Source organism: Colletotrichum fioriniae, assembly GCF_027942845.1.
Source record: "Colletotrichum fioriniae strain IMI 355084 chromosome Unknown scaffold_20, whole genome shotgun sequence".
In the NCBI taxonomy this organism is placed as follows: Eukaryota; Fungi; Ascomycota; class Sordariomycetes; order Glomerellales; family Glomerellaceae; genus Colletotrichum; species Colletotrichum fioriniae.
Genome location: NW_027076856.1, coordinates 229,141 through 251,545, shown reverse-complemented (window position 1 = coordinate 251,545; position 22,405 = coordinate 229,141). Strand labels below are relative to the sequence as shown.

General features: G+C 54.4%; 7 protein-coding genes across 7 annotated transcripts; 4 read left to right on the top strand and 3 right to left on the bottom strand.

Annotated features, from left to right (window-relative positions):
* Nucleotides 1-3,105: 3,105 nt before the first annotated feature.
* On the top strand, nucleotides 3,106-5,227 carry N0V96_012000 (uncharacterized protein; the record flags this gene model as incomplete). The annotated part of the gene is made up of 2 exons (XM_053197116.1): nucleotides 3,106-3,696; nucleotides 3,755-5,227. 2 exons carry the CDS (start codon nucleotides 3,106-3,108, stop codon nucleotides 5,225-5,227), a joined length of 2,064 nt encoding a protein of 687 aa, XP_053045423.1.
* Nucleotides 5,228-6,002: 775 nt separating this feature from the next.
* On the bottom strand, nucleotides 6,003-8,414 carry DPB11 (protein kinase activating protein dpb11; the record flags this gene model as incomplete). The annotated part of the gene is made up of 2 exons (XM_053197115.2): nucleotides 6,003-8,176; nucleotides 8,228-8,414. The coding sequence occupies 2 exons, from the start codon at nucleotides 8,412-8,414 to the stop codon at nucleotides 6,003-6,005; spliced, it is 2,361 nt and encodes a 786-aa protein (XP_053045422.2).
* A 1,958-nt stretch (nucleotides 8,415-10,372) lies between these two features.
* DCN1 (Scaffold-type E3 ligase) lies at nucleotides 10,373-12,743 on the top strand (the record flags this gene model as incomplete). The annotated part of the gene is made up of 5 exons (XM_053197114.2): nucleotides 10,373-10,456; nucleotides 10,797-10,840; nucleotides 11,950-12,035; nucleotides 12,085-12,259; nucleotides 12,311-12,743. 5 exons carry the CDS (start codon nucleotides 10,373-10,375, stop codon nucleotides 12,741-12,743), a joined length of 822 nt encoding a protein of 273 aa, XP_053045421.2.
* A 682-nt stretch (nucleotides 12,744-13,425) lies between these two features.
* On the bottom strand, nucleotides 13,426-13,968 carry N0V96_011997 (uncharacterized protein; the record flags this gene model as incomplete). The annotated part of the gene is made up of 2 exons (XM_065759468.1): nucleotides 13,426-13,711; nucleotides 13,964-13,968. 2 exons carry the CDS (start codon nucleotides 13,966-13,968, stop codon nucleotides 13,426-13,428), a joined length of 291 nt encoding a protein of 96 aa, XP_065611922.1.
* A 456-nt stretch (nucleotides 13,969-14,424) lies between these two features.
* On the bottom strand, nucleotides 14,425-15,597 carry N0V96_011996 (uncharacterized protein; the record flags this gene model as incomplete). The annotated part of the gene is made up of 2 exons (XM_065759467.1): nucleotides 14,425-15,394; nucleotides 15,467-15,597. 2 exons carry the CDS (start codon nucleotides 15,595-15,597, stop codon nucleotides 14,425-14,427), a joined length of 1,101 nt encoding a protein of 366 aa, XP_065611921.1.
* A 400-nt stretch (nucleotides 15,598-15,997) lies between these two features.
* RAD5 (DNA helicase rad5) lies at nucleotides 15,998-19,574 on the top strand (the record flags this gene model as incomplete). The annotated part of the gene is made up of 3 exons (XM_053197110.2): nucleotides 15,998-18,306; nucleotides 18,355-19,437; nucleotides 19,496-19,574. The coding sequence occupies 3 exons, from the start codon at nucleotides 15,998-16,000 to the stop codon at nucleotides 19,572-19,574; spliced, it is 3,471 nt and encodes a 1,156-aa protein (XP_053045417.2).
* Nucleotides 19,575-20,662: 1,088 nt separating this feature from the next.
* N0V96_011994 (uncharacterized protein) lies at nucleotides 20,663-21,565 on the top strand (the record flags this gene model as incomplete). The annotated part of the gene is made up of 1 exon (XM_053197109.1): nucleotides 20,663-21,565. One exon carries the CDS (start codon nucleotides 20,663-20,665, stop codon nucleotides 21,563-21,565), a length of 903 nt encoding a protein of 300 aa, XP_053045416.1.
* Nucleotides 21,566-22,405: the final 840 nt, after the last annotated feature.

The window sequence follows — 22,405 nt, the reverse complement described above, 5'->3', positions numbered from 1 at the left end:
CGCTGTCGTCTTGCTTGTCGGTATCTGGATGTCTGCCTTGGCGTCGTCCCGCAGTGCCTGACGTTTGGTGCTTACGGGAGTAACTCGCCGACCACAGGATGCCTTTCCCGGGGGCCGCTGGGCATCCTGTGCCCGGCCTGCCTGTGAGATAAAAATGAATTGTTACTGCTCACGCGGGGCTGCGTTCCTGTTTGAGGCTTGGCGAGGGGCAGCCCTCCAAAGTGGCTCTCTGGAAGAGTCCGAAGGGGAGAAGGGTCGGCCACAGGGCATGGAGGATGGAGGGGAGCTGCACGGCGCTTCCTGGATTGCTGCTCGCCCCTCGATTCATCCAGACGGGTGGCGCAGGCGGCAACAGGGACCACCCCAGGAGGCATGGGTGGCGCGTTCCTTTCTCCCCCGGAGAAACTGCGTATGGTGACGATTGACGATGCTGCTGTTCCAAGCGAAAGAGAACTCGGACCACATGGTTGGCGAGGATGGTGAATCTGAAAGGGTTCAGTTCAGGTACAACGTTACGGATTGCGGTACATGTGCTGCTCAGTGTCAATCCAAGGCCAAGCCCTGTCGTTAGCATGACGCCCGTGATGAGTTGAGGTGAAGGGTCGAGGATTGGCATTACAGCCCTATGGAGAAACAAAATCTCTCCAAAACACGCCGGGGCTATTTCAGGGTGATTGTTTACGAAACTTTTCATGTTCAATCAGCTCGGCGATAGTATGGTCTCTCTGAAGATTGGGAGACGCTATTTCCGGCAGTTGAAAGGGCGCAATGCAAAATTACCCAGGCAGCTAGGGTTGGCAAACAAATGCCGCGACCGAGTCTCGAGTTCATTGATGAGCTTGTGAACAGCGAGGAACAGAGAGGTTCGAAGAAGGGATGATTCATGAATGATAGCTTCACAAGATCGAGTCTGGTGGCTGCCTGCCCTTACCCCCAAATCCACGATCTTTGGGAGTCTCTGCAATGTATCTTTTCAGCAGAGTCTTGTTGAAAAGGTACATGAAAGGGATATCCAGGCTCTTACAGAGACATACAACGCGCAAGAGACAATATCCTGGCCGCCGATGTCACTGCCCAGACAGACAGACAGCAGTCTGACAGAGCAAGAGTGACCACTGGCCACACTTACCACTTACGAGTTACAACTGATCACTGACCCAAGGGAAAGGGCTGGAGAGAAAGGGTCTTCTGCTCCGGCCGTGAAGCTAGTCCCAGGCGGGCAGCAGATGGTGCAGATCCAACCGTCAGTCCGTCACTGACCCCCTGCCACTGACGGCCCCCCTGTCTCGTCTTCTGCGCACCCCCGGACAGTATGATTTCATGGATCGGGAGCGAATACGTCACTGCAGGAAGATGGAGCGTGGAGCAGGAGCGTGGAGCTTGCTTCTGCTTGTCGCGTTGGCAGTTTGCTGCGCGCTCCTCGTCTGCGTATGGCACCTCCCACATCCCACCAGCCAACCACCACCACCACCACCACCACCACCACCACCAGCAAGCAGCAAGCACTACATCACAAGCTCGTCTCAGCCCCTCCCTTCTCTTTTCTTTCTGATACTTTGTAGTTGTCAAGCAGCAGCACCGGGCAAAGAGTACTTGCCAGCCAGCTTCGGTCTGCCTCCACATCCAGCTGATGCCTGGCGTGCCTCTTTGATCCCCCCCTTCTGCCAATGCAAGTCAGAAGTCATTCTGATCTCCCGTCTCTGCAGTAGCACTCGAGTGAGTTGAGTCATCCGCGCAACTTTGCTCTGGCCTTCTGCGCTTGATGATCGATGGGAACCTCTACATCCTCACTCGCGTTTCCCTCAGCCAGCTGGCAAGTCCAGCACTTTGCTCAAACCCTCGGGCCTCTACTCCCTCTACACCATCGTTTACAAGACGGGATAGACCTATTGGACACGGCGAAGATCCGCTGCCTTGCAACGGATACCGGTACACGCGAACCCATCACCAATGAAGTCTGCCCCCCTCCCCCTTCTTTGCTATTACTGTGTAATGAAGAAGGGCACTCGTCAAAGCTGTGCTCCCCCCTCCATCTCACGGTACATCCCAAAGTCGACTGTTTCTCCCAAGCGACGCGGGGCCGAGTTGGAGTCGCCCTCGGGTTGCGACCACATGATTAGCTGCCACACCCAAGGCCATGGACTCAAGTAGAGTACACCGGCGAGGTACAACCTGACCCCCCCTGTCCGCGTTTCCCTGCCTTTTCTTCCCTCTCCCAAAAAGGCACAAGTGACAGTTGAAGTCATTGTCAGCCATCCGGTTTACTGTACGTACGAGTACGTTCCATGACAATATCGCCATGAGGCCCCGTTTCGGGTCACCACCACCTACCTACCTCCTTTGCTCCTCGCTTGGTTTCTGCTGGCCTTCGCCTGGATACACCTAGACAAGCACACAAGCAAGGCCTTGGTTTATGATTTGCCCGCCTGTCTATCTGTATCCGTAGTGTACCTCACCTCTTTCTCGCTCTCTCTAATTCTTCTAACTCTGTACGAATACTTGATACTCCGAGGGCTGAGTACCTAACTCTACTTCCTGCCGACTCTTGGACTCCAGCTTTTTCGGTGAAGCAGATCAGGATAGGACTTGGGGAAGTTGTTTATTCTCGGACCTCACGTTGCACATCACAAATCAACACTTTCTCGCCCTTCCTCACTTCTTTTCCTCTGCAGTCCCCTTCTCTCTTCATATCTTCCCCTGCGGACCAACCTTTCCCTTTTCAACCCTCATCCTCCGTCCGTCACCCACGTTCTCGTTCCCGACCCCCCCTGCTACATCTAGAACCTCGCAACCTCTCCTCTGATGCCACATCTTTATTGCTGTGCCTGACTTGCATCACTTTTCCCTGGTCTTAACCCGCCCTCCCTATTGCGTATTGCTGTCGATCACACCAGACGCAGCATCCCAATACATCTATCGCCTACCCGCAAGAACGCGCTATCTTAGACGGACGTTGATTCCTCCCGTCTCTCTTCCTCTCCATCTCATCAACACCATCAACTACCAAGAAAAAACCACACCCACACGATAATCACTGCTCGTCGACCGAGCAGCAAACCTCGCCAATACTGACCACAACCACAACGACCCCATCACTCTTTCGTGATGAGTAACGGCAACTCACCCCCCAGCCTGAGAGCTGTTGATGCCTTTGCGCGCGCCTTATACCGTCGCGCCAAGGCCTCGGGACCAGATTTCGACGACGTCGCCAACGTAGTCCGTCGCCTGCACACGGTCCTCAAGCACCTCAAGGTCGAGTCCGAAGACCAAGATTCCCTCCTCAATTCAGATGCCTCGTCCGTTTATAACCGCCAGCTCGCACCCCTTGTTGAGGACTGCGACTTTGCCCTCAAGCACCTTGAGACCATGATCGAAAAGTACGGCGAGGGTACACATCTTGAAGAGCGCGAGCGTGACATGTTGGCCATGGTTCGCACGAAACTTGCCAACCAAGAAACCGCTATCGATATGTTTCTCGACACAGTGCAGCTACATAACCCCAGTAAGGCACAACGCGTAGTGGACGAACAAGGCGGAAACTTGGACAACATCAAGGACAAGGTGGATGCCATTGCGGCAAGGTTATTTGCTCGGAGAGACAGCGGTATTGGCGACGACGAAGAGGACCTTTGGCAACAGTTCCGAGCCGAGCTGGAGAAGGAGGGCTTCTCAAAGGAAGTGTTGCGCAAGAACAAGGTACGATGATCTTCAACATCCAGACGAGAACAAAGCTGTTGCTAACTCACCTGAACAGGAGGTTCTGCGTGCCTATATTCGCGAGCTGGAACACTCAACTGGCAATGATGCTACGGCACCGCCATCGGTCCGCGGGCTTCTCGCCCAGGAGCGCGCATACCCCCATCCAGCCATGGCGGTCACACCTGCATCCTACCAAGGTCGTGGCAATTATGGTCCTGGAGAGACATATGGTTCATACGACGACAAGTATGCTCCGGCTGTAAGAGGTGACCGCCGTATGGCAGACCAGCGCTCCGCCCCCAATATGCCAAACGAGTTCAGCACCCTTTCCACTTATGAAAGGGAACATGGCGCGGACGACGAGCACAACGACTCTCTCGCCCTCATCTCAACTCGCGATCTCATGGCCATGGATACCATTAACAACGGCATGGAGAACCTTCGCCTCACTGCTGCTCAGAATTACAGCATCTCCCCTTCATCTACTTCACCGGCAACCCGCTATCTACCACCAGATGTTGCAGCTGCCCGCGCTGCAGCAGATTTCTCTTCCTCGCCCTCCAACCTAGGCGTTTCACCGCGCTTCGTACCTCCAATCCCTCATGCCAATGGCAATGGTGGCCCCCCTTCTGCATATGGTGCATCGCCGCGTACATCCCAAAGCCGTCTTGCACCGGACCGCTATGGCATGGATATTCCTCTGGAAGCCAAGTGGACACGCATCCGCCGTGCTCTCATCTCCCCCGAGATTCTTGAGCGTGCAGGCGTCCGCTATGAGGCTCGCCCGGACTATGTTGCCGTCCTCGGTGTTCTCAGCCGTGAAGAGATCACCAACTACGCTCGTCTCTCTGCCGAGGCCCGCGCTGCACGCTCTTCAAGACGTCACAATGGCGCCCCCCCGCCTAAAGGCGGTCCCATGCAAGGCTCACCTCGCCGCCGCGGCGACTCACACACCTCATCATCCGAGGAACCCCTCTGGGACACGTCTGACAGTTCCTCAGAAGCCAGCTATCCCGACGAGGAGAAGGGAAACAAGACATACTACATCGTTCCCCCTCCCCTAGACAAGGAGAAGGGCACATCACCCGCTGCAACGGTCCAACCAAAGCCCATTCTAAAAAACAAGAACGAGAACCACGTTCGTTTCGACCCGCAACCTCATGAGCTCGACCCCCACGCCTCGTCTCCCCGTTCCTACCGCGACGACCGCGATCGGAGGAGAAGGCCCTCGCGCCGCGAGCACAGGGACTATGAGAGCCGAGACCGTGACGGCCACTACAGAGATCGCGAGCGGGAACGTGACCGAGATCGTGGTGATCGCGAGAGGGATCGCGACCGCGACCGCGACGGCCACAGAGACCGCCACCGTGATCGGGACCATTATCCCAGCCGTCACCACCGTGAGCGATCTGACCGCGACAGGCGAGACAAGAAGAAGGCCTGGGGCGAGACGCTGGGCGCCGTGGGCATTGGCGGTGCCGCGGCCAGTCTGCTCAGCGTCCTCACTGAGGCAGCTTCTGTGCTGTGATCCTCCAGCATATCTACCTACCTATCTACCTACATATACCCCGTCGTTTCTAGTCTCTTAGTTGTTAGTTGTACGATGGCTAGTTGGTCGGAGACGTGTGCCCCCTGTATCAATCAATCTACTGTTCTGAGGAGCTGGCGCCCTTTTTTCCTTTCTACATCTCCTTCTAGCGTTCACCATTGGGGCTGTGCCCAAGACACATTTTGATCCGACGAGAACAGCAACTAGGAATACAGGACATTTCAAAGGGGAGATAGGAAAGGAATCTTTTTGAAATCACAAAATATCCCGAACAGCAGACTTGTACCTTCCTTTTCCTTTGTCAAAACTTGAATCCAAGTTGAACAGCAAACCGATGATACCTGTACTAAGAAAGGGGGAAATAAGCAGGGGCGGACGAAGAGTTGTACGAGAGCGCATGGGAGATGCCCCTGAAAGTTGTAGATGTACACCATAACTTTACGAAATGAGAGATACCCCCAAAGATTGATGCTGTTATGATTTCAGTTTGCTCCTAAAATCCATAAAATCCCTATGCCTACTCCGTCAATCCTGTCTTGGCGTCGTCAATTCCATGTTCCCTTGTTATCATGTTATGCAATGCTATAACCCCTTCCCCTCCCCCATCTACCCCCTACACGCCCGCTTCTCATAAACGCGCGGGCCGTCCCCCTTGTCCTCTCGTGATGATATAATCCAAACAAAACCTGCGCACAGTAACTTGTTTGTTTCAAACAAACACCGATGTTGAAGTAACCCGGCACATGTTTTTTTCTTACTTGCGCCTTAGTTGCCTAGTATTGGGCCTTGTCTCGTCACTAAAGTCAAATCCCCCAATGGTGGAAATCTTCCTCCTGGCAGGCTGGCTGACGACGGGCGGAGACGGAGCCGCCGCTTTGCCGGCACCCTCGCCGCCGACGCTGGCAATCTTGCTCATCATCTTGGCCCGATGCTGCTGGGCGCCGGGGTCCTGGTACTGTATTTGCGTCGATGGTGGTTCCTGCTCCTTCTCCTGCTGGGGCTTCTCGTCCGCCGTCCGGCCCATCGAGTCCATGCGCGACTCGGCGCTTCCGCTGGATGCTGCCGACGCGTTGCTGATAGCACGCCCAAAGATTCGTTTGGCACGTCGTGTCGGTTGCTGCAGCGGGCCTGAGCCTTCCACATCGGTGGCATTCTCGCCGCTAGGTTTCGACTCGATAAGAGATGCAAGTTTGGAAGTTAGGTCTTCTTTCTCCGCATCCTTCATTGCGTCCCGTTGACGTTTGCGCTCCGCTTCCGCTTCCGCTTCTTCATTATCCATTGGTTTCGTCTTGACTTGGCTTTCCTCGCCGGCTGCATCGGTGCCAACCTCGGTCTCGACGGCAGCTTGCGCTTCGGCCAGAGAAATAGGGGTCGCATCCAGGCTATCGGCCACGCTCGTGGTTCTGACCAGTTCCATAGGATGCCTGATTGGCCGCTCCGCGTTCAAGTCGCTGGGAATTGCGTCTGTCAACGGCGGCGCCACTGTCCCAGCACCGAAACTGTCTGCCTGGTGCGTCTTGGCTGTCTGGAACTGGAGAGAGGCGGTCGACTCAGCCTTTGCGGTCGTCGTTTCGGGTTGTGCGAAAGCCGCTACCGAGGTCTCCCTAACAGTTGATACCTTCGCAGTTGATGTAGTAGGTTTGCCCCGACCTTCATCGTCTTGGAAGGCTGTTGTGTCGATTCCACCCGCGACTGTCAAGTGTCTTGCCGCGGGCTTTCTCGAAGCTTGAGGAACGGGCTCAGACCTTGTCCTTTGGAAAGCCTGCTTCATATCCTCCCTCGTTGTCTCTTTGGCTTTTGGCTTGGGCTGGAGACTAGACGGCTGGCCCAGTTCAGGAAACATGAACTCCTTGATTGGCACGTTGAAACCTGTTGTCATGCACTCCCAAAGCCATTCCGAGCTGACAACCGGGATTTTATTGTCGAGAGCCAATTTGAGCTTCTCCTTCCTCGTTTCCGCGAGCGCCCTACACACCAGCACCGAGGTTGTGTCGTTAAGCCTTGATGCAAAGCGAGCACCAATCTGTGTAATTGCCTTTTCCACATGCAGCAGATCAATTCCACTAAATCCCGCCGTGCAGATGGAAATATCCTTGAAGCCGTGAATGGGGAACACTGGTAGCGGGCGACCTAGAATATGGTTGTCTGGGTCGCGGAAAGCTTTGTTATGCAGGCATCGCTCGATGAAGAACTCGGTCACGATTTGGATCTTGTCGATGTGCTCAGGCGGAACCTGAAGATGTGTTGACGGCTGGGATTCTTGCGGGACAATAAGAAGCCTGCGAGCCGGCCTCGCCTCATAGCCTTTGGTGGAAAGTTCTTGGAAGGAGTCGCAAACTTGTCCACCTAAAGAAACTATGGTGTCTGCGAGAATTTTGGATTTCCATTGCTCAAACCCAGACATGAAGAAAGAGCATGCAGAGAAGATGCCCGCGTCAGGGGCAGGCTGGACCATTCGATCGTGGATGCCAGAGTCTTGAACCTCAATCCTATCCGCCGTATCAACAGGCCCGGCAGACTCGCCGGAGGGCTTGTTACCGAGGATATCTCCCCAAAGCATGTCTCGCTGGCTGCCGAGCTTCATGCTAGCTGTTTTCCTGAGCTTTCTCTGGCCAACCTCGCCAGCACCTGATCTCGATCTTTTCCCTGCAAACGCCTTCCTTGGTGTTACTCTGTTCCAGGCGCCCTGGCCTTGTTCCTCTGCCGGCAGGACGGGGTCGAAACACTGCTCGTCGAGTATCAGGCCGCGCTCGATGCTCTGTTCGAGCCAGGCTAGCGACACGGTGCGGATATTCCATGCTCTGGCGGCCTTGTACTTCTTCCCTTCCGGTTTTCGGACTATCAGGTGGGAAACTCGTTTTGTTAGGTCGCCCGTATATGCGCCGCCGTTGGAAGTGATCTTTTCGATGATGCTGTTGCGTTGATCGGCTGTAAAAGGTCAGGTCTGTGCTGGGGAGAAACCAGGTCAAATTTGCTTACGATCGTCGAAGCCAGTCATACAAAGCAACAGACTCCCGCGCTTAGCTTCAGTAGAATCGGCTGCATCGACGACATGGCCACACGTCTCCAGCGGCTTGAGCTGCCACTCTCGTTCGAGGGCGGCAAAGTCAATATCGGCATCCTTCATCCATAGATCTCCTACTGCATCGATCCATTTGGCATCCATGACCTTGATGTCGGTTCGTTCTTTGGCGACATGGCGGTATTTGGGTGTGTCGTAGTCTCCTACAACAAGATGCGTTACGTCGGGTGTTAGATCGTACTTGTGGATGCCTCCAAGTTCTTCAGTCTTTGTGGCTACTTGTGTCTATATAAGTGTCAGCAGATGGGGCATGGTGAGGTCGTAGTAAGCAGCAGCATGGAGGTCCGGGTAGAGAGCAGGTAGAGGGGCGAATGAATGTGTGCATCACCACAACTTACTCGCTGGTCTGGCGGGATGCTTGTGCAACACACGACAACGCCCTTGAAAGGATGCGCAGGGTCGATGGCCGGCTCGCTCGAGTCCCGACTGCGAGGGGAGTCCATCCTATGGCATGTCGGTAGCTGTGTGGTCCTCGAAGCAGCATGCAAGACTGGTTGTCTTATTCTGTCGAGGATTGGATACTCTGAGAGCAGGTGGTCTTTGTCGCTGTGGTGTACGGTGAGGTACCTTACCTCATGCAACAGCGGGACGGCGCGTCGAGAAAAAAGTCGCGTCTGCTGCCTGCCCAATCAATTAAAACAGTTGCCAAGCGCAACAGGTGCCATTGGTAGACGTCATTCGTAGTGGGGTTTCTCACAGAGTATCTGCACTGTGCACACAGACGATCGGCGGAGCGAGAAAAGGTGCTATTCTGACTGAGAACACAGTGCGTTTTCCCGACCAGCAAGGTACATGAGTCTCAGGTCTGAACTCTCACTTCAGCTTCCTCACCAAAGCCTCTCAGTCTCATGGAAATGCGTCTTCAAAATTGATTTGCCAGAATTTTCGACAAGAAGCTTTTAATTCAATGGTTTATTCAATATAACTTCATTTTGTGGGGCACACACAAACCGATCTTGCTCCTCGAGAATAGCTGTGTTAGTCTCTGGTTTGGTCTGAGGTAGCCCATAATCGTTATTCCCAAGGCATGAAACGGAGCGACTCGTATGTGTCCTTATGTACCAAGACTAGCCTTGAGTGATTGGGAAGTAAGAAAGGGGGAAAAAGCCCATATGATCACTTATACAAGGAGGTTATCTTGAATTCTGCGGTCTCTGTGATTATATATGAGAGGAGTTGTCGAATGATATCGTCTGCCTTACGCGGATGAGATCTGATGGGAGAGCATTCGTACCTCATCGTGATCAGTTCAGATGAGGATAGAAGCCATGAAAAAGAGCAAGTGGAAAGAATGAGCAGAAGAAGGTCCGAGAGTCTTTGCAGTGAGTTTGACGAGGCCAGTGAGTATGAGATGCACGCATAGAAACGCGGGAGAATGTTCCTTTCAAGATGAGGCCCAATCAGGAAGGCGGGGTCAAAGATGCGGGCTCTTGCGGTCAGAGAGTCCCACTTCCCGCCGTCCACGGCCCGCCATTTCACCAAAGGCACGGAGTACAGCACCCCAAGGCAGTGGAGGGCACCATTTTTTGAGTGAGGTGATCACTGAGGAGTCCTTCGCATAGGTTGGTCGCCCACCGAGGTGGGAGCGCGAGAGCCTTACCGCCCAAAAAACCACAGACTGCCCCGCCATAGGAAGACCTTCAGCAACCAAACTGGAAGGCATCGCTCGTTGGCTCTTACCCCACCATCTCGGCTTCAGCCTTGCTCGCTCCCACCCCTCCGAAGCTCTTTCCACCACCTTACCTTCCTCCCTTTCCACTGACCACACCACTGCAACAGCGACTTTCAATCTCACGCACTCCGTCACATCTGACCTGCACGAACTTCGCCTCGTCTCCTCAAGAAGCGGCTTACCCACGACCTCTTCCTCTCTGCCTCGAAGCGTATTGCACTATCGCCGACACCCTCAGTCGTCGCATCGTCACCGACTCTTGAAAGCGGCCGATTGCGTCACGCGACTCCCTCTACCCACATCCGAACCAAAAAGGCAGCTTTGGGCAATACGGCCACACGCAGACGGAGGTAGAACTGCTGCGAGCACAATGGCGCCAACATCGACCTCCCAGAAGGCGATGACCACCCAGTTCGTTCAGTTGACGGGTGCGAGCGACAGAACTGCACAACGGGTGAGTCCAAGCCTAGAGGAGAATACACAATCGCTGTTAGTGTCTCGGTTCCTCGCCTACTAGGCGACGCCTGCACTTTCCTAGCTCCTCATCGTCTTCCTCGGTTCGCAAGATACGGACATCGTACTTGAATTGGCGGCGAAACGTCGAAGCCTGTCGTGCGCCGCTACTCTACGTTGCGCTGCGTTGCGTTGTGCTGCCCAGTGACTGGAGCATGACTGGGCATCGACGTGATACTGCCTTGGCGGGGAAGGGGGGCAGCTGGTGGAAGAAGAGACCGCCCACCGGGCCATTGGATCTTGAAGACGGAATGGAATGCTAACTACAAGCTTTCGAATAGTACCTGAAGAATGCCGGATACAAGCTCAATGAAGCTGTTGATGCGTAAGTGCAACTCACCCGATATAGTACACGGGGTTTCTTATTTTCCACGCCTCGGTTTTGTTTCGTTTCGTTTGGTCTCGCTCGTCCCCCATTTGTTTGCTCGACATGGTCGTTTCTGCCATCGCCTTTTACCGCCCGTTTAATGTTATCCGAACCACTCATCTCACCATGCGCCGGCCCTTCTCGGGCAATTTGGCCTGCAGCGCACGCAAGGATACCGCGTTAGCATAACTTGACTTGCTCGGTTGTTGGCCCGGTCTAAGATGCCCTTTGTGGGGGAAGCGCCGTCGAACCCCCCTCGGAGCGCTACTCAGCGTTGCGCTGCTCCAATGCACCCGTCGGAGAGAGGCACCTCTGCAGCTACGAGGTCACAGTTCACTCTTTGGGGATACATTGTTGCCCACACCGCAGGAGAAAGGCCGAGTCCACGCCGATCGACAATTGCTCCTGAAACATTCACGCAGATGGAATGGCTCTTAAAGCAACCGACTGCCATGGCAGCCGCCACCTTCGTTGCTTGGATCGGCCATTCCCCGTCTATTGGTCGATCTAGTTGACGCAAGTGCCTCGCCTTTCCGGACTGGGCCGGTTGTCACCCCGGTGCCACTCATATCCGACCACCACGAAGGTCACGGTCCTTTGTATGGAGAAATTGGCTAGCATTCATCATCTTCCCAAGTCTCTCGTCACAAACGGCCACAGGCAGTCAGCACGTCTTTGCCTCTTCGAGCCTCTATCAGTTACCTTGGTTCCGCACCAACCGACGTGCTTCGTTCTTGGAATACGTCGGAACCCCGGAGCACGTTGGGACTGCTTGACGCCAAGACAAGAGAGGAGCATCAAGACGATGGGATGGAAAGGGGTGAAGAATGCCTTGCCTACCAAAGGCTTAAGCTTGTGGTCTTCGAGACGCAAGGCATCAAAAAATATCCTCGTCGCTGAGGAGAAGAATCAGTCTGGGTATTCCGCCCACTTAGTCTGCCATGTCCTGCGCAAAGTTGCCAGCTGACATTCACCTCTCGAAGCGTCATGAGCCCAGAATTGTTTACATTTTTATGGACTTGTTGTCTCTTTTGTTGCAGTAAAGCATTGACTGACAAGTCCTAAAGATACTTCTCTGGCGGTAGTGGAACTTCCACACCCACGACTTCAGCGCTCGATACTTCGTTGAATCAAATGTTCGACAAACTAAGAGGTATTGGCTCACAGCTTAGCCCCTCCGTTCCATGACTAACAGTAGGTAGATGACTCAAAAGACGAGAAGAACACACTGGGCCTTGACACTACGATGGCGTACCTCGGCGACTTGGGTGTCAACATCGAGAATGCCGAGCTGCTGGTCGTGATGGAACTTCTTCAGGCACCTTCTGTTGGAGAGATTACTAGAAAAGGCTTCGTCGATGGCTGGAAGGCGTCTGGGTATGGGCAATCTTTCCAGTGTCAGCCTTTAGTATACTGACATGGTAACAGTGCTGCGACGCGTCAAGCGCACGTCTCTCACATCAAGTCGCTGGTTAGCAGTCTTTCAACTGACCCTGCTTACTTCAGAAAGGTGTACCGGCACACCTTCGTTGCCAGCAAGGAGCCGACCCAGAAAGCACTCAACCTTGAGATTGCTACAGTCTACTGGAACGTTCTCTTTTCGCCACCCGGTTGGGAGTGGAAGACGAAGAACCAGGACTGGCTGCAGCTGTGGTTGAAGTTCCTCGAAGAGAAGTGGACTAGATCGGTTAACCGCGATATGTGGAACCAGATTCTCGAATTCGCGACCAAGTCCATGGCAGATGAGACATTGTCTTTCTGGAACGAGGATGGAGCATGGCCCAGTGTGATTGATGACTTCGTGGCTTGGTGCAAAGAGAGAGGGATTGGCAAGTCCGAGACAATGGACTTGGACGCCTGAAGGCATATACAGCAGACCATGGATCGGCGTTACCACACGAGGTAGAGACTCACGACCAAAGGTCATTAAGATGATGATGGGGACGAATCCGACGACGGTAGGAAGAGTGTAAACCGGCGCCCCTTCCACACACACACACACACACACACACACACACACACGATTGGTACATAGCAGCGGCACGTCTATCGACAGCGAGGCCGCTGAAACCACAGAGATAGGCTGCATCGGGAGGCCAGATCACGACCAGTGGTAGAGATTTTCAGCATTAGCCTAGCGCATGCAGTTATGGACTGCGAATATCAGATTGACAGAAGCTCGAGTGCAGAAGAAAGTGCATGTTTTCAACGCAGTGGTTTAGAGAGAACCATTACGTCCAGTTTGTATCAGTGGCGTGCCACGTATTTATACACTCCGAACTATCGTCGGCTTTATACATGCGCAATCAAATGTCCCCGGCGCCGGCTCGGGGGTGGATCCCATATCATACAACGACTGTCATTTTGAGGCCCGCGAGCCACGATTCCCGTTTTCCACGCGGAGGGAACTCATACACTCCATGCTGTGCGGCCCCCCACTCTTTCATCCGCGGCGGTGATCATCCGCAAATTCCCTTTTCTCATTCCATGCCCCCCCGCCAAGTCGGGGGAGGGACCGTCTATTTCTTGTTCCTAACGCGCGCTCACTGATCCCACTTGACGTCTCCGAAGCGGGCCATGGTCTCGAGCTTGCCGTCGCCGAGCTTGACGTGGGCGGTGCGGATGACGCGGGGGTCGAGGTTGATGGTGGTGCGCATGTCGTTGTGGGTGGCGGAGGAGGCGTCGTAGCGCATGACAAAGTAGTGGCCGGCCTTGTGCTTCATCTGGGCCTTTGCGACGGGGCGCGGGAGGGTGAAGACGCCCCAGTTGGAGATGCCGCGGATGACGCCGCCATTGCGGAGGACGATTTGGCCGGCGGTGAGGGCGATTCTATAGAAAGGTATTAGGTTAGAAATCGAGGGGTATTGGGTAATTGGGAGAGGGTTTGCGATGGTAGATGGCGGGAGGTATTGAGGCGCTGGGTTCGAAGGGGGTTATGGGTAGAGATGGGGGGATCGCGTACTCTTTCACCTCGGCGAGGGAGCCCGGTCGCACCTGGAGATAATGTTAGTTCCTCATTTTAGAAGATAGATGTCGGTAGAAGAGCGTTGGTGGCGACTTACAATTCCTATGAGTTCGTACAACATCTTGATATCGACATTGACGCTATACTGGGGATGATTCGAAGTGCGGAAGAAGCTCCAATTGACGATTGCCAAATTATTTCGGGAGCTCATGCGCCACAGAGTGGAATTTTCCGAATTGTGGCTGGTGCTTGAGTCTGGAAGAATTGTGGGGGCGTGAAGGGAGATTCAGCCACGGCCGTGTGGCGCGTGATGAAGTTGGTCATTGGCACTGTCCCCGCGGACGAACCGGCCAATCCAGGTGACGGGAATGTCAGCACTGGGGTCTCTCGATGGGGTTCACACGCTTCAACTCAGTCACAGCTCAGGTATGGTTAGGCTTCATGGGAGCATGGTTACTTGTTTACACGGCCTCTGGAACGAGAGCCAAGCTAGTCTTACACTGCACTCTTACATAGCCAACCCATTGATGTTGTAACACCATCAGATACATAATCATACAGGACCCGTTGTGGCCACTTAGATCCGACTCTTGCTTGTTGCACGCCAGAGACGCCAAGGCAGCTTCCAGCTCGGCTTCACCCTCCAAGGGTCGAAGTTGGTCCCCTCGAGATTTGTCAGGTACTCCTGCGCGGGCACAGCCTCAAGCAGCACCCCGAACCCTCGTCGGAGGTCCCGCTGCGTGTCGTCCTCTTCCGGTTCGTACACGTGCTCTGCCTCGCCCTCGTGCTCAAACTCGTGACCGGCATCCTGCCCTGCCTTGAGATTCTTGAGCATCTCCCGCGCGGTGATGAGGTGGTCGTTGGCCCGCGTCGCCACCTTGAACACGGCGTCCTGGAAGCCCTCCGCCTGCGGGCCGTATCGGAAGACATCCTCCTCCCGCAGGTTGACCTCCGCCATGATGTCCAGCGGGAGGAGAAGCGCGGGATCCTGTCGTCCGCCGCCCGGTCCGGCATGGGACTTCGCGGGCTGCTGCTGCGGCGCCGCCAGCACGGGGATACCGCGCAAGACGGCGACGATGCCGCACGCCTTGCCAATGTGACTCGCCAGGTGATCCACCTGCATCGAGCGTAGCGGCATCGACGCCAGCGTGGCGTACATGAGCGTCGAGTACGTGTTCTCGGCGTACTCTTCTAGTGCGGCCAGCGACGCATATGGCCTATTGTCCATGTGCTTCGCCCGCGTCTTGACGAGCCGCTGCACCCAGAACTTGATGGAGCTCGCCGTGGCGTTGCCTGGCGAGCGCGCGCGCAGGTCCTGCAGCGCCTGGTGGAGGAGCACGCATATCGGTTCGGCCGGGGGCGCGCCGGCAAAGGTCTTGTCGATGGAGTCACGCCAGAACTGCATGCGCATCTGCCCGATGGTCGGGTTGGAAACGAGCTCGGGAAGGCGGACGAGTTCGAGGTTGAGGCTGCGGAGGGCGAGGTAGGTGTCTGTTGCGCGCGCCGGGACGAGGCGGCTTATTATATGCGCATCATAGTCGCTGTGCCTTTTGGGAAGTCAGCATCTTTTGGGACGGTCAAGTTCCACCTCATGATTCTGGGGATGGGATGCTGCGTACTGGAGCTGCGATTGGCAGTATTTCCTCGCCTTGACGACGTCTGCGTCTGTGACGATGCCCCTGGTGCCCCGTGGAGGGGTCTGGACGAGCCTTCTCAGGCCATGGCCGGCGATCCGTGTTGTTCGATTCATTCAGGAAAAAACGCTGGTGTGATGCGCCATGTCGGTGCTGCTTCTGAAATTCGCGAGATGCAGCTGGATAAAGAGCTGTGGGGCCTGACTTTTTTGCCGCTGCAGCTGCTGTAAGGTACCTTACTGTGTACGTGCACTAAAACTTCGAGGTCGAACACTTATGGTTGCGAGTAATGACGTCTTTGCCGGGATGTCTCTTAATTGACTTACCTCAGCAGACACGCAGTCACATGACGACCCGACGCGCCCCGTCGCGCTGACTGATTCGCCTCGCGTCTCCCGTCCTAGGTTCCTTGCCCAGGTAACTTTTTGTGGCGGTTCGTCTCGTTCAGTGTCAGTGGCAGACCACCCAGTACGACCCGCCATCGTGGAAACCTTCATGGCGCCAATCTGAATAGCCATGGAATACCCACAGTCTCCTGAACCCCCAGCGAAGAGGAGACGCTTCTTTGCCGCCTCGGACGACGATGTGTTGAGCCATCAGTCCAGCCCGGTGCTGCCCACCCCGCCAACGCAACCGAAGCAGCGATTCTTCCAAAATGTCGACGATCAATCACCCCAAATCAAGAGCGAGGATGCTGAACCCCCGTCTTCGCCTTCGAAACCACGTGGGCCACTCGTAGAACAGCCAGTCGACGATGCCTCCAACCGATCTGGCGCATCTTCCAATATGCAGCGCGAAGAGTCCGCCATGACCTTCGACCAGGAGACTTTTGAGAGCTTCATAGGAGACAAGGTTACGGCGGAGGTGCTGGGTATAATTCGGGATAGTTGCGACAATAACCTCGAGCGAGCCGTCAACATGTACTTCGATGGCACGTGGAAGAACCTCAAGAAGAAATCCCCGGCTCTCAGTGCTATTTCTCGACCATCACCGGCCGCGGCGAACGCCACCAAACAAGAGTCACCCATGAAGGACGCACCAAAGCCCGTGATTAGACGAACCATGCCCGAGGCAAGATATATCGGCTCCCTGGGCGTCGAGGGCTGGGCAACACGGAGCGGAGCAAACCTGCTGAACCACGGAGATGTAGTCAGGATTGAGCGGCAAAAGATCCAACCGCCCAAGTCCAAGTTACACACCAAGTTCGGTGTCGCAAACGCTCCTCAGCGTGGCCCAGCTGCGGCTTCAAAGCGAAACGACGTATTAGTGCGATTTACAAACAGCAGCGGGTCCGAGATTGGCAGGTTGGAGAAAGAAACAGCCGAATGGGTCTCAACGTTGATGGACCAGCAGATATGCAAGTTCGAGGGTACCTGCGTGTACGCCCCTGAGCGTTTGCGAACGAACGACACCGTCTTCATTCAGTTGAAGTGTTATCTGCTTGCATCAGCATTCCACCGGCCTGGTTTCAAGGTGGCGGAAAACAGGGCGACCAATTTTTTCGAGGAGAAAGAGTCGACCGAAGAAAAGGAGCTGCGCCTTAGGCAAGTGGCGTTAGTAAAGCTCTTTTCTGAAATCAACCTCGAACCTACGCGAGCTAATGCGACTGCGTCGAAACACCAACGGCAAGGTTTGCTGCAGGCTGCAGAGATGGATGAGAAGAAGGAGAAAGAGCCTGCTAAGCCAGCCGACAGAGCGCCCGGATCCTCGCCCCCTTCAGACGAGCAAGAGGAGGGTGAAGAGCTGGAGCAAGACCAGCTTGATGCTCTTTACCGCAAGGCCCAGTCATTCGATTTCAACACACCCGAAGCGGAACCTGCAGATACCTTTGCTATGAATTTGAGACCCTACCAGAAGCAAGCGTTGCATTGGATGATGACCAAGGAAAAGGACCAGAAGAGCAACAGGGAGCCAAGCATGCACCCTCTGTGGGAGGAATACACATGGCCACTCAAGGACACTGATGAAAAGGAGCTTCCTCAAGTCCACGACCAGCAGCATTTCTACGTCAACCCGTACTCGGGAGACCTCTCTCTCGATTTCCCTGTTCAAGAGCAAAACTGCCTCGGCGGTATCCTAGCCGACGAGATGGGTCTCGGTAAAACCATCCAGATGCTCAGTCTAGTACACACCCACCGCTCCGACGTTGCGCAGCAAGCCAAGGCGACGGGCAGTGTTCCTACGTCCGTCAATGAGCTTCCAAGGCTTGCCTCCAACTCATCAAGTGTGCTAAATGCGCCATGTACAACACTCGTCGTGGCACCGATGTCATTATTGGCACAGTGGCATAGCGAGGCCGAGAAAGCCTCAAAAGAAGGCACTCTCAAGGCCGTTGTGTACTATGGCAACGAAAAGGCCAACAACCTTCAGGTTGTGTGTTGCGCCGCAAGCGCAGCGTCTGCGCCTGACGTGGTCATTACCAGTTACGGTGTGGTATTGTCAGAGTTCAACCAAGTTGCGGCCAAGAAGGGCGACAAGTCGTCTCATACCGGATTGTTCTCGCTCAACTTCTTCCGCGTCATCCTGGATGAGGGTCACCACATCAAGAACCGACAGTCGAAAACTGCCAAGGCGTGTTACGAAATATCTGCCGAGCACAGATGGGTGTTGACTGGAACACCAATCGTCAACAAGCTGGAGGACCTGTTCAGTCTGGTTCGTTTCCTTCGCGTGGAACCTTGGAACAACTTTTCGTTTTGGAAGACTTTTATCACAGTCCCCTTTGAGTCCAAGGACTTTATGAGGGCACTTGATGTGGTACAGACTGTGTTGGAGCCTCTGGTTCTGAGACGTACCAAAGACATGAAGACGCCTGATGGCGAGCCGTAAGTGGATGTATCCTGGACTGTTACGCCTTAGCTAACCCTTGGAAGACTGGTACCCCTTCCACCGAAACATGTTGAAATAGTTGATGTCGAGCTCAGCCAGACCGAACGAGAGATTTATGACTACATCTTTACGAGAGCCAAGCAATCGTTCAGAGAGAACGTTGAAGCAGGCACAGTTATGAAAGCGTTTACTAGCATTTTTGCTCACATTTTGCGCCTACGCCAATCTTGTTGTCACCCGGTTTTGGTACGAAACAAGGAGCTCGTTGCGGACGAGGTAGAAGCTGGAGCTGCGGCCGATATGGCTGCCGGCCTTGCGGACGACATGGACCTAAGTTCCCTGATTGAACATTTCACAGCAGCTATATCCGAAACGGAATCCAACACAGCTGCTTTTGGAGCCCATATTCTCGGCCAGATCCGCGATGAAGCTGAGAGCGAGTGTCCCATCTGTGCCGAAGAGCCCATGGTCGAGCAGACGGTCACTGGATGTTGGCACTCTGCTTGCAAAAAGTGCCTTCTGGACTACATGAAGCACCAAACAGATCGGCATAAGGTGCCGACCTGTCCCAACTGTCGAGCCGAGATTAACTACCGCGACCTATTCGAGGTGGTTCGCCACGACGACGACCCGGACGTATTCAAGAAGTCCAAGATTAGTCTACAGCGCTTGGGCGTGAACAACTCATCGGCCAAGGTCGTGACCTTGATCAAGGCTCTGCGTGACTTGAGGAGAGAGCAACCGCGGGTCAAGTCTGTTGTCTTTAGCCAGTTTACATCGTTCCTGACGTTGATTGAGCCGGCCTTGGCGAGGGCCAACATCAAGTTCCTCCGCCTCGACGGATCCATGGCGCAAAAGGCTCGCGCGGCGGTCCTGACTGAGTTCCAAGAATCAAAGACATTCACCGTGCTGCTCATCAGTCTCCGCGCTGGCGGTGTGGGGCTGAACTTGACATCTGCGAAAAGAGTGTATATGATGGATCCTTGGTGGAGTTTTGCGGTTGAGGCTCAGGCGATCGATCGTGTGCATCGTATGGGTCAAGATGAGGAGGTTAAGGTGTACCGCTTCATCGTCAAGGGGAGCGTGGAGGAGAGGATGCTTCGGGTACAAGACCGGAAGAAGTTTATGTGAGTTGACCCTTTGGTATTCTGGATGAGCGAGTGTTTGCTGACTTGATGCTCTTAGTGCTACGTCTCTAGGAATGATGAGCGACGAGGAGAAGAAGCTTGCACGAATCGAGGACATCAAGGAGCTTCTCAGCTAAGGGGAAAGTCTCACGTAATGGTTCTCATGGCTGGCATATGTGCATTTGTAAGGCGTTCTGGGGAAAATTGCCTCAGATGGCATTTATCAATGATAAACATAGTGTACCTAGTGCTAGACACCGGTGGAAGAGGCCGGTCCAGCACAAAGTTGCCGGTGATACGGCGCAAGTATTTATACATGGACAAATTCAAACTGGACCTTTTTATGTGTCTGTTGATGCGCCGCATGCGGGATTGTTTAATGTTGTGTCAGGACTGAAGGCGCAAAAACGGCCCACGAGCGAGCATGAACCTCTCACCTTGAAGCCATACCTATACATGCTCGAGCAACCGTATTCACCAGAGACCTCTCAGATTCTGGAAGTCACCCAAGGATAAACGCTGGATATTCCGAAGGAGCCCACATGTAATGTTTCTTAGGCAGCGAAACATCTTTTTCTAACAATAACCCGCTTTTCCCCGGGCTGCCTCACACGCTGCGCCTAGTCTGTGACTCTGTCGCTCACCTCACTCGCTCAGTCCAGTCACCACCAACAAAACATCCATCACACTGCCCAAAAACAAAAGACAACTGAGCCACGCTGAATCCGCACCAGACCGCGGGTCATTTCGAAAACAGAAAAAGTCATTTTACCCTCTACCTGCGAAAGGTGGAAAGTGCGACCAACTGACTACTTAATACTCAGCAGTTCTCTCAGCGCGCCTGGTGCTACTGTCTCACTTGCACAGGCAGACGGACACTCAATCACATGAGAAAACACCATCACCACATGACCAACAACCACCCGCGCGACTCGCAGCGCCACCAACGACAAGCTAAGAAGCTTTAACCTGCAAGTCGTCCTGCTACTGAATCGGAAGAAATAAGTCGAGGAGGGGCCTCAGAAAAATAAGAAGAGCGATTCATTTTCTCTTTTCTCTCTCTCTTTTCCCTCTTCATTCTTGAGTACCCTTCAGAGCTGATCCACTTACACCACTGAGCGTTCACTCTTTACGACTAACACACTCGCTCAACTCAACATTTCACTTCATTCGCACTACTAGCACGATACAGAAAAAATCCAATGCATCCCGATCCCCCGTGGTCATGGATGGCTTACTACGCACACTAACACGCTCCCGCAACACCGCGCCGTCCCCGAATCGCGGCAGCCGCAATCGCAACCGACACAGCGGCGGGGTGGGAGGCGGAGGCGGAAGCGGCAACAACCACGGCCAAATCGAAATCATTCTAGAGACCCTTGCCCGGGGACTCGTCGAATATGCAGTACAAAAATACATGAAGAAGCTGAGCGGCGGCGGCGACGAAGACAAGAATGGAGGAGGGCACAGGAACGACAGGCGCCTTAGCACACGCGGAGGCAATACCCATGGCCACGGCGACGACGACGAGCGCGCTAGAGGCGGCGTTCCAAACATGGACATGGAGATGCTGGAGCACCTGGGCAAGAATATCCTCTCCAAAGCTATGGAGCGCTTCGGTGGTGGTGGAGGGGAGGAGGATGAAGATGAAGACGTGAGACGGAGACATGGCAAGGGACGAAGAGGCAGCCGAGACCGCAATTCCTACTCTCGTGGACATTCGCAAGATCGCTCCCATGGGAGAAGACACGGCGGCGGCGGCGGTGGCAAAGATGAAGACCGTGACCGTGACCGGAGAAGACGCCACAGCCGCGACGACGGGTACCCTTCACACAGACCCGGCTCGCCCTCCTCGCCGTCAAGACACCATCGCGGCGATGAAGATACCCACCGCCGCCGCCGACGCGGATACGGAACCGACTACGCGCCGCTCAAGGAGGAGATGGAGACGCTGTCCAACACGCTCATCTCTTTGAACGAGCGGCAGCCCGGACACGCCGACTGCGAGTTTTACGATGCGTTTATGGAGCGCTCTGGCAAGGTGCAGGAGGCGATTGGGTCTGTTTTGGTGCAGATTCGGGAAAGGGAGGAGAGGAGGGAAGAGAGGCGTGGGCGCCGGAGGGGTTGAGGAGGTTTCATTTTCTGGCTCGGTGGGAGTGCGTGCGTGCGGGAGATACCCAGGTTCTCTTCCCGTACATAGATTCATGAGGATATGGGCGACTTGAGCGATGACTTGGATGGTTTGGAATGGCAATACCCAGTAGAACGGAGGCAATACCCAGGTTATTCTTTACTTGCTTGAGATTTCGGCAGCGATGCGGCTGATGGAGTGAATGGATGGTTTGACGTATGGTTTGTAGGATAATGTAGACTCTAGAATAGTTGCAACCTCCCTTCCGTTCCGTCTTGTATGCTACATTAGCGACCGCAAGCACGTGTTCAGGATGCAGAGGTCGCAGAGTCAGCAATGGCCAGCTTGTACCGTAGACGCAAACGCAAACAGGACTGGTTACCGAGCATGTGGTGATTTGATGCGTGTGCTACGTTGTGCTGCCTCATCCGGCTGTTTGGAACTGGCTTTCTGGAGATCGTAAAGGCGTGCCTGAAACGGCCAGTTCTTGAGACTGCGCGAAGAGACAGATTGTCGTGGGTTTGCTGCTTGCCTCAGTAGTTTCGAGTGTGTAAAGTGTGTCTCATTTTCTCTCCTGAAGACGTATCTCGAGACAAATTGGCTTTCGCAAATGAACGATGCTATCAAACTGAAAGGAGGCCGACAATGATTCATACAATTATCGTCACTTTCCCCCTGAGATGGAAGGGAAAAGAAAACAGTCATGGCGATGCGAGAAGCAACAAGCAGATGACTAAACCACGAGAAACGGCACAAGCCAGCTGAGGCCAGACCTCAGCCGCCCCTGACATGGCACCAATACCGACATCACACGTCCCGACAAGCCACCTGATACCT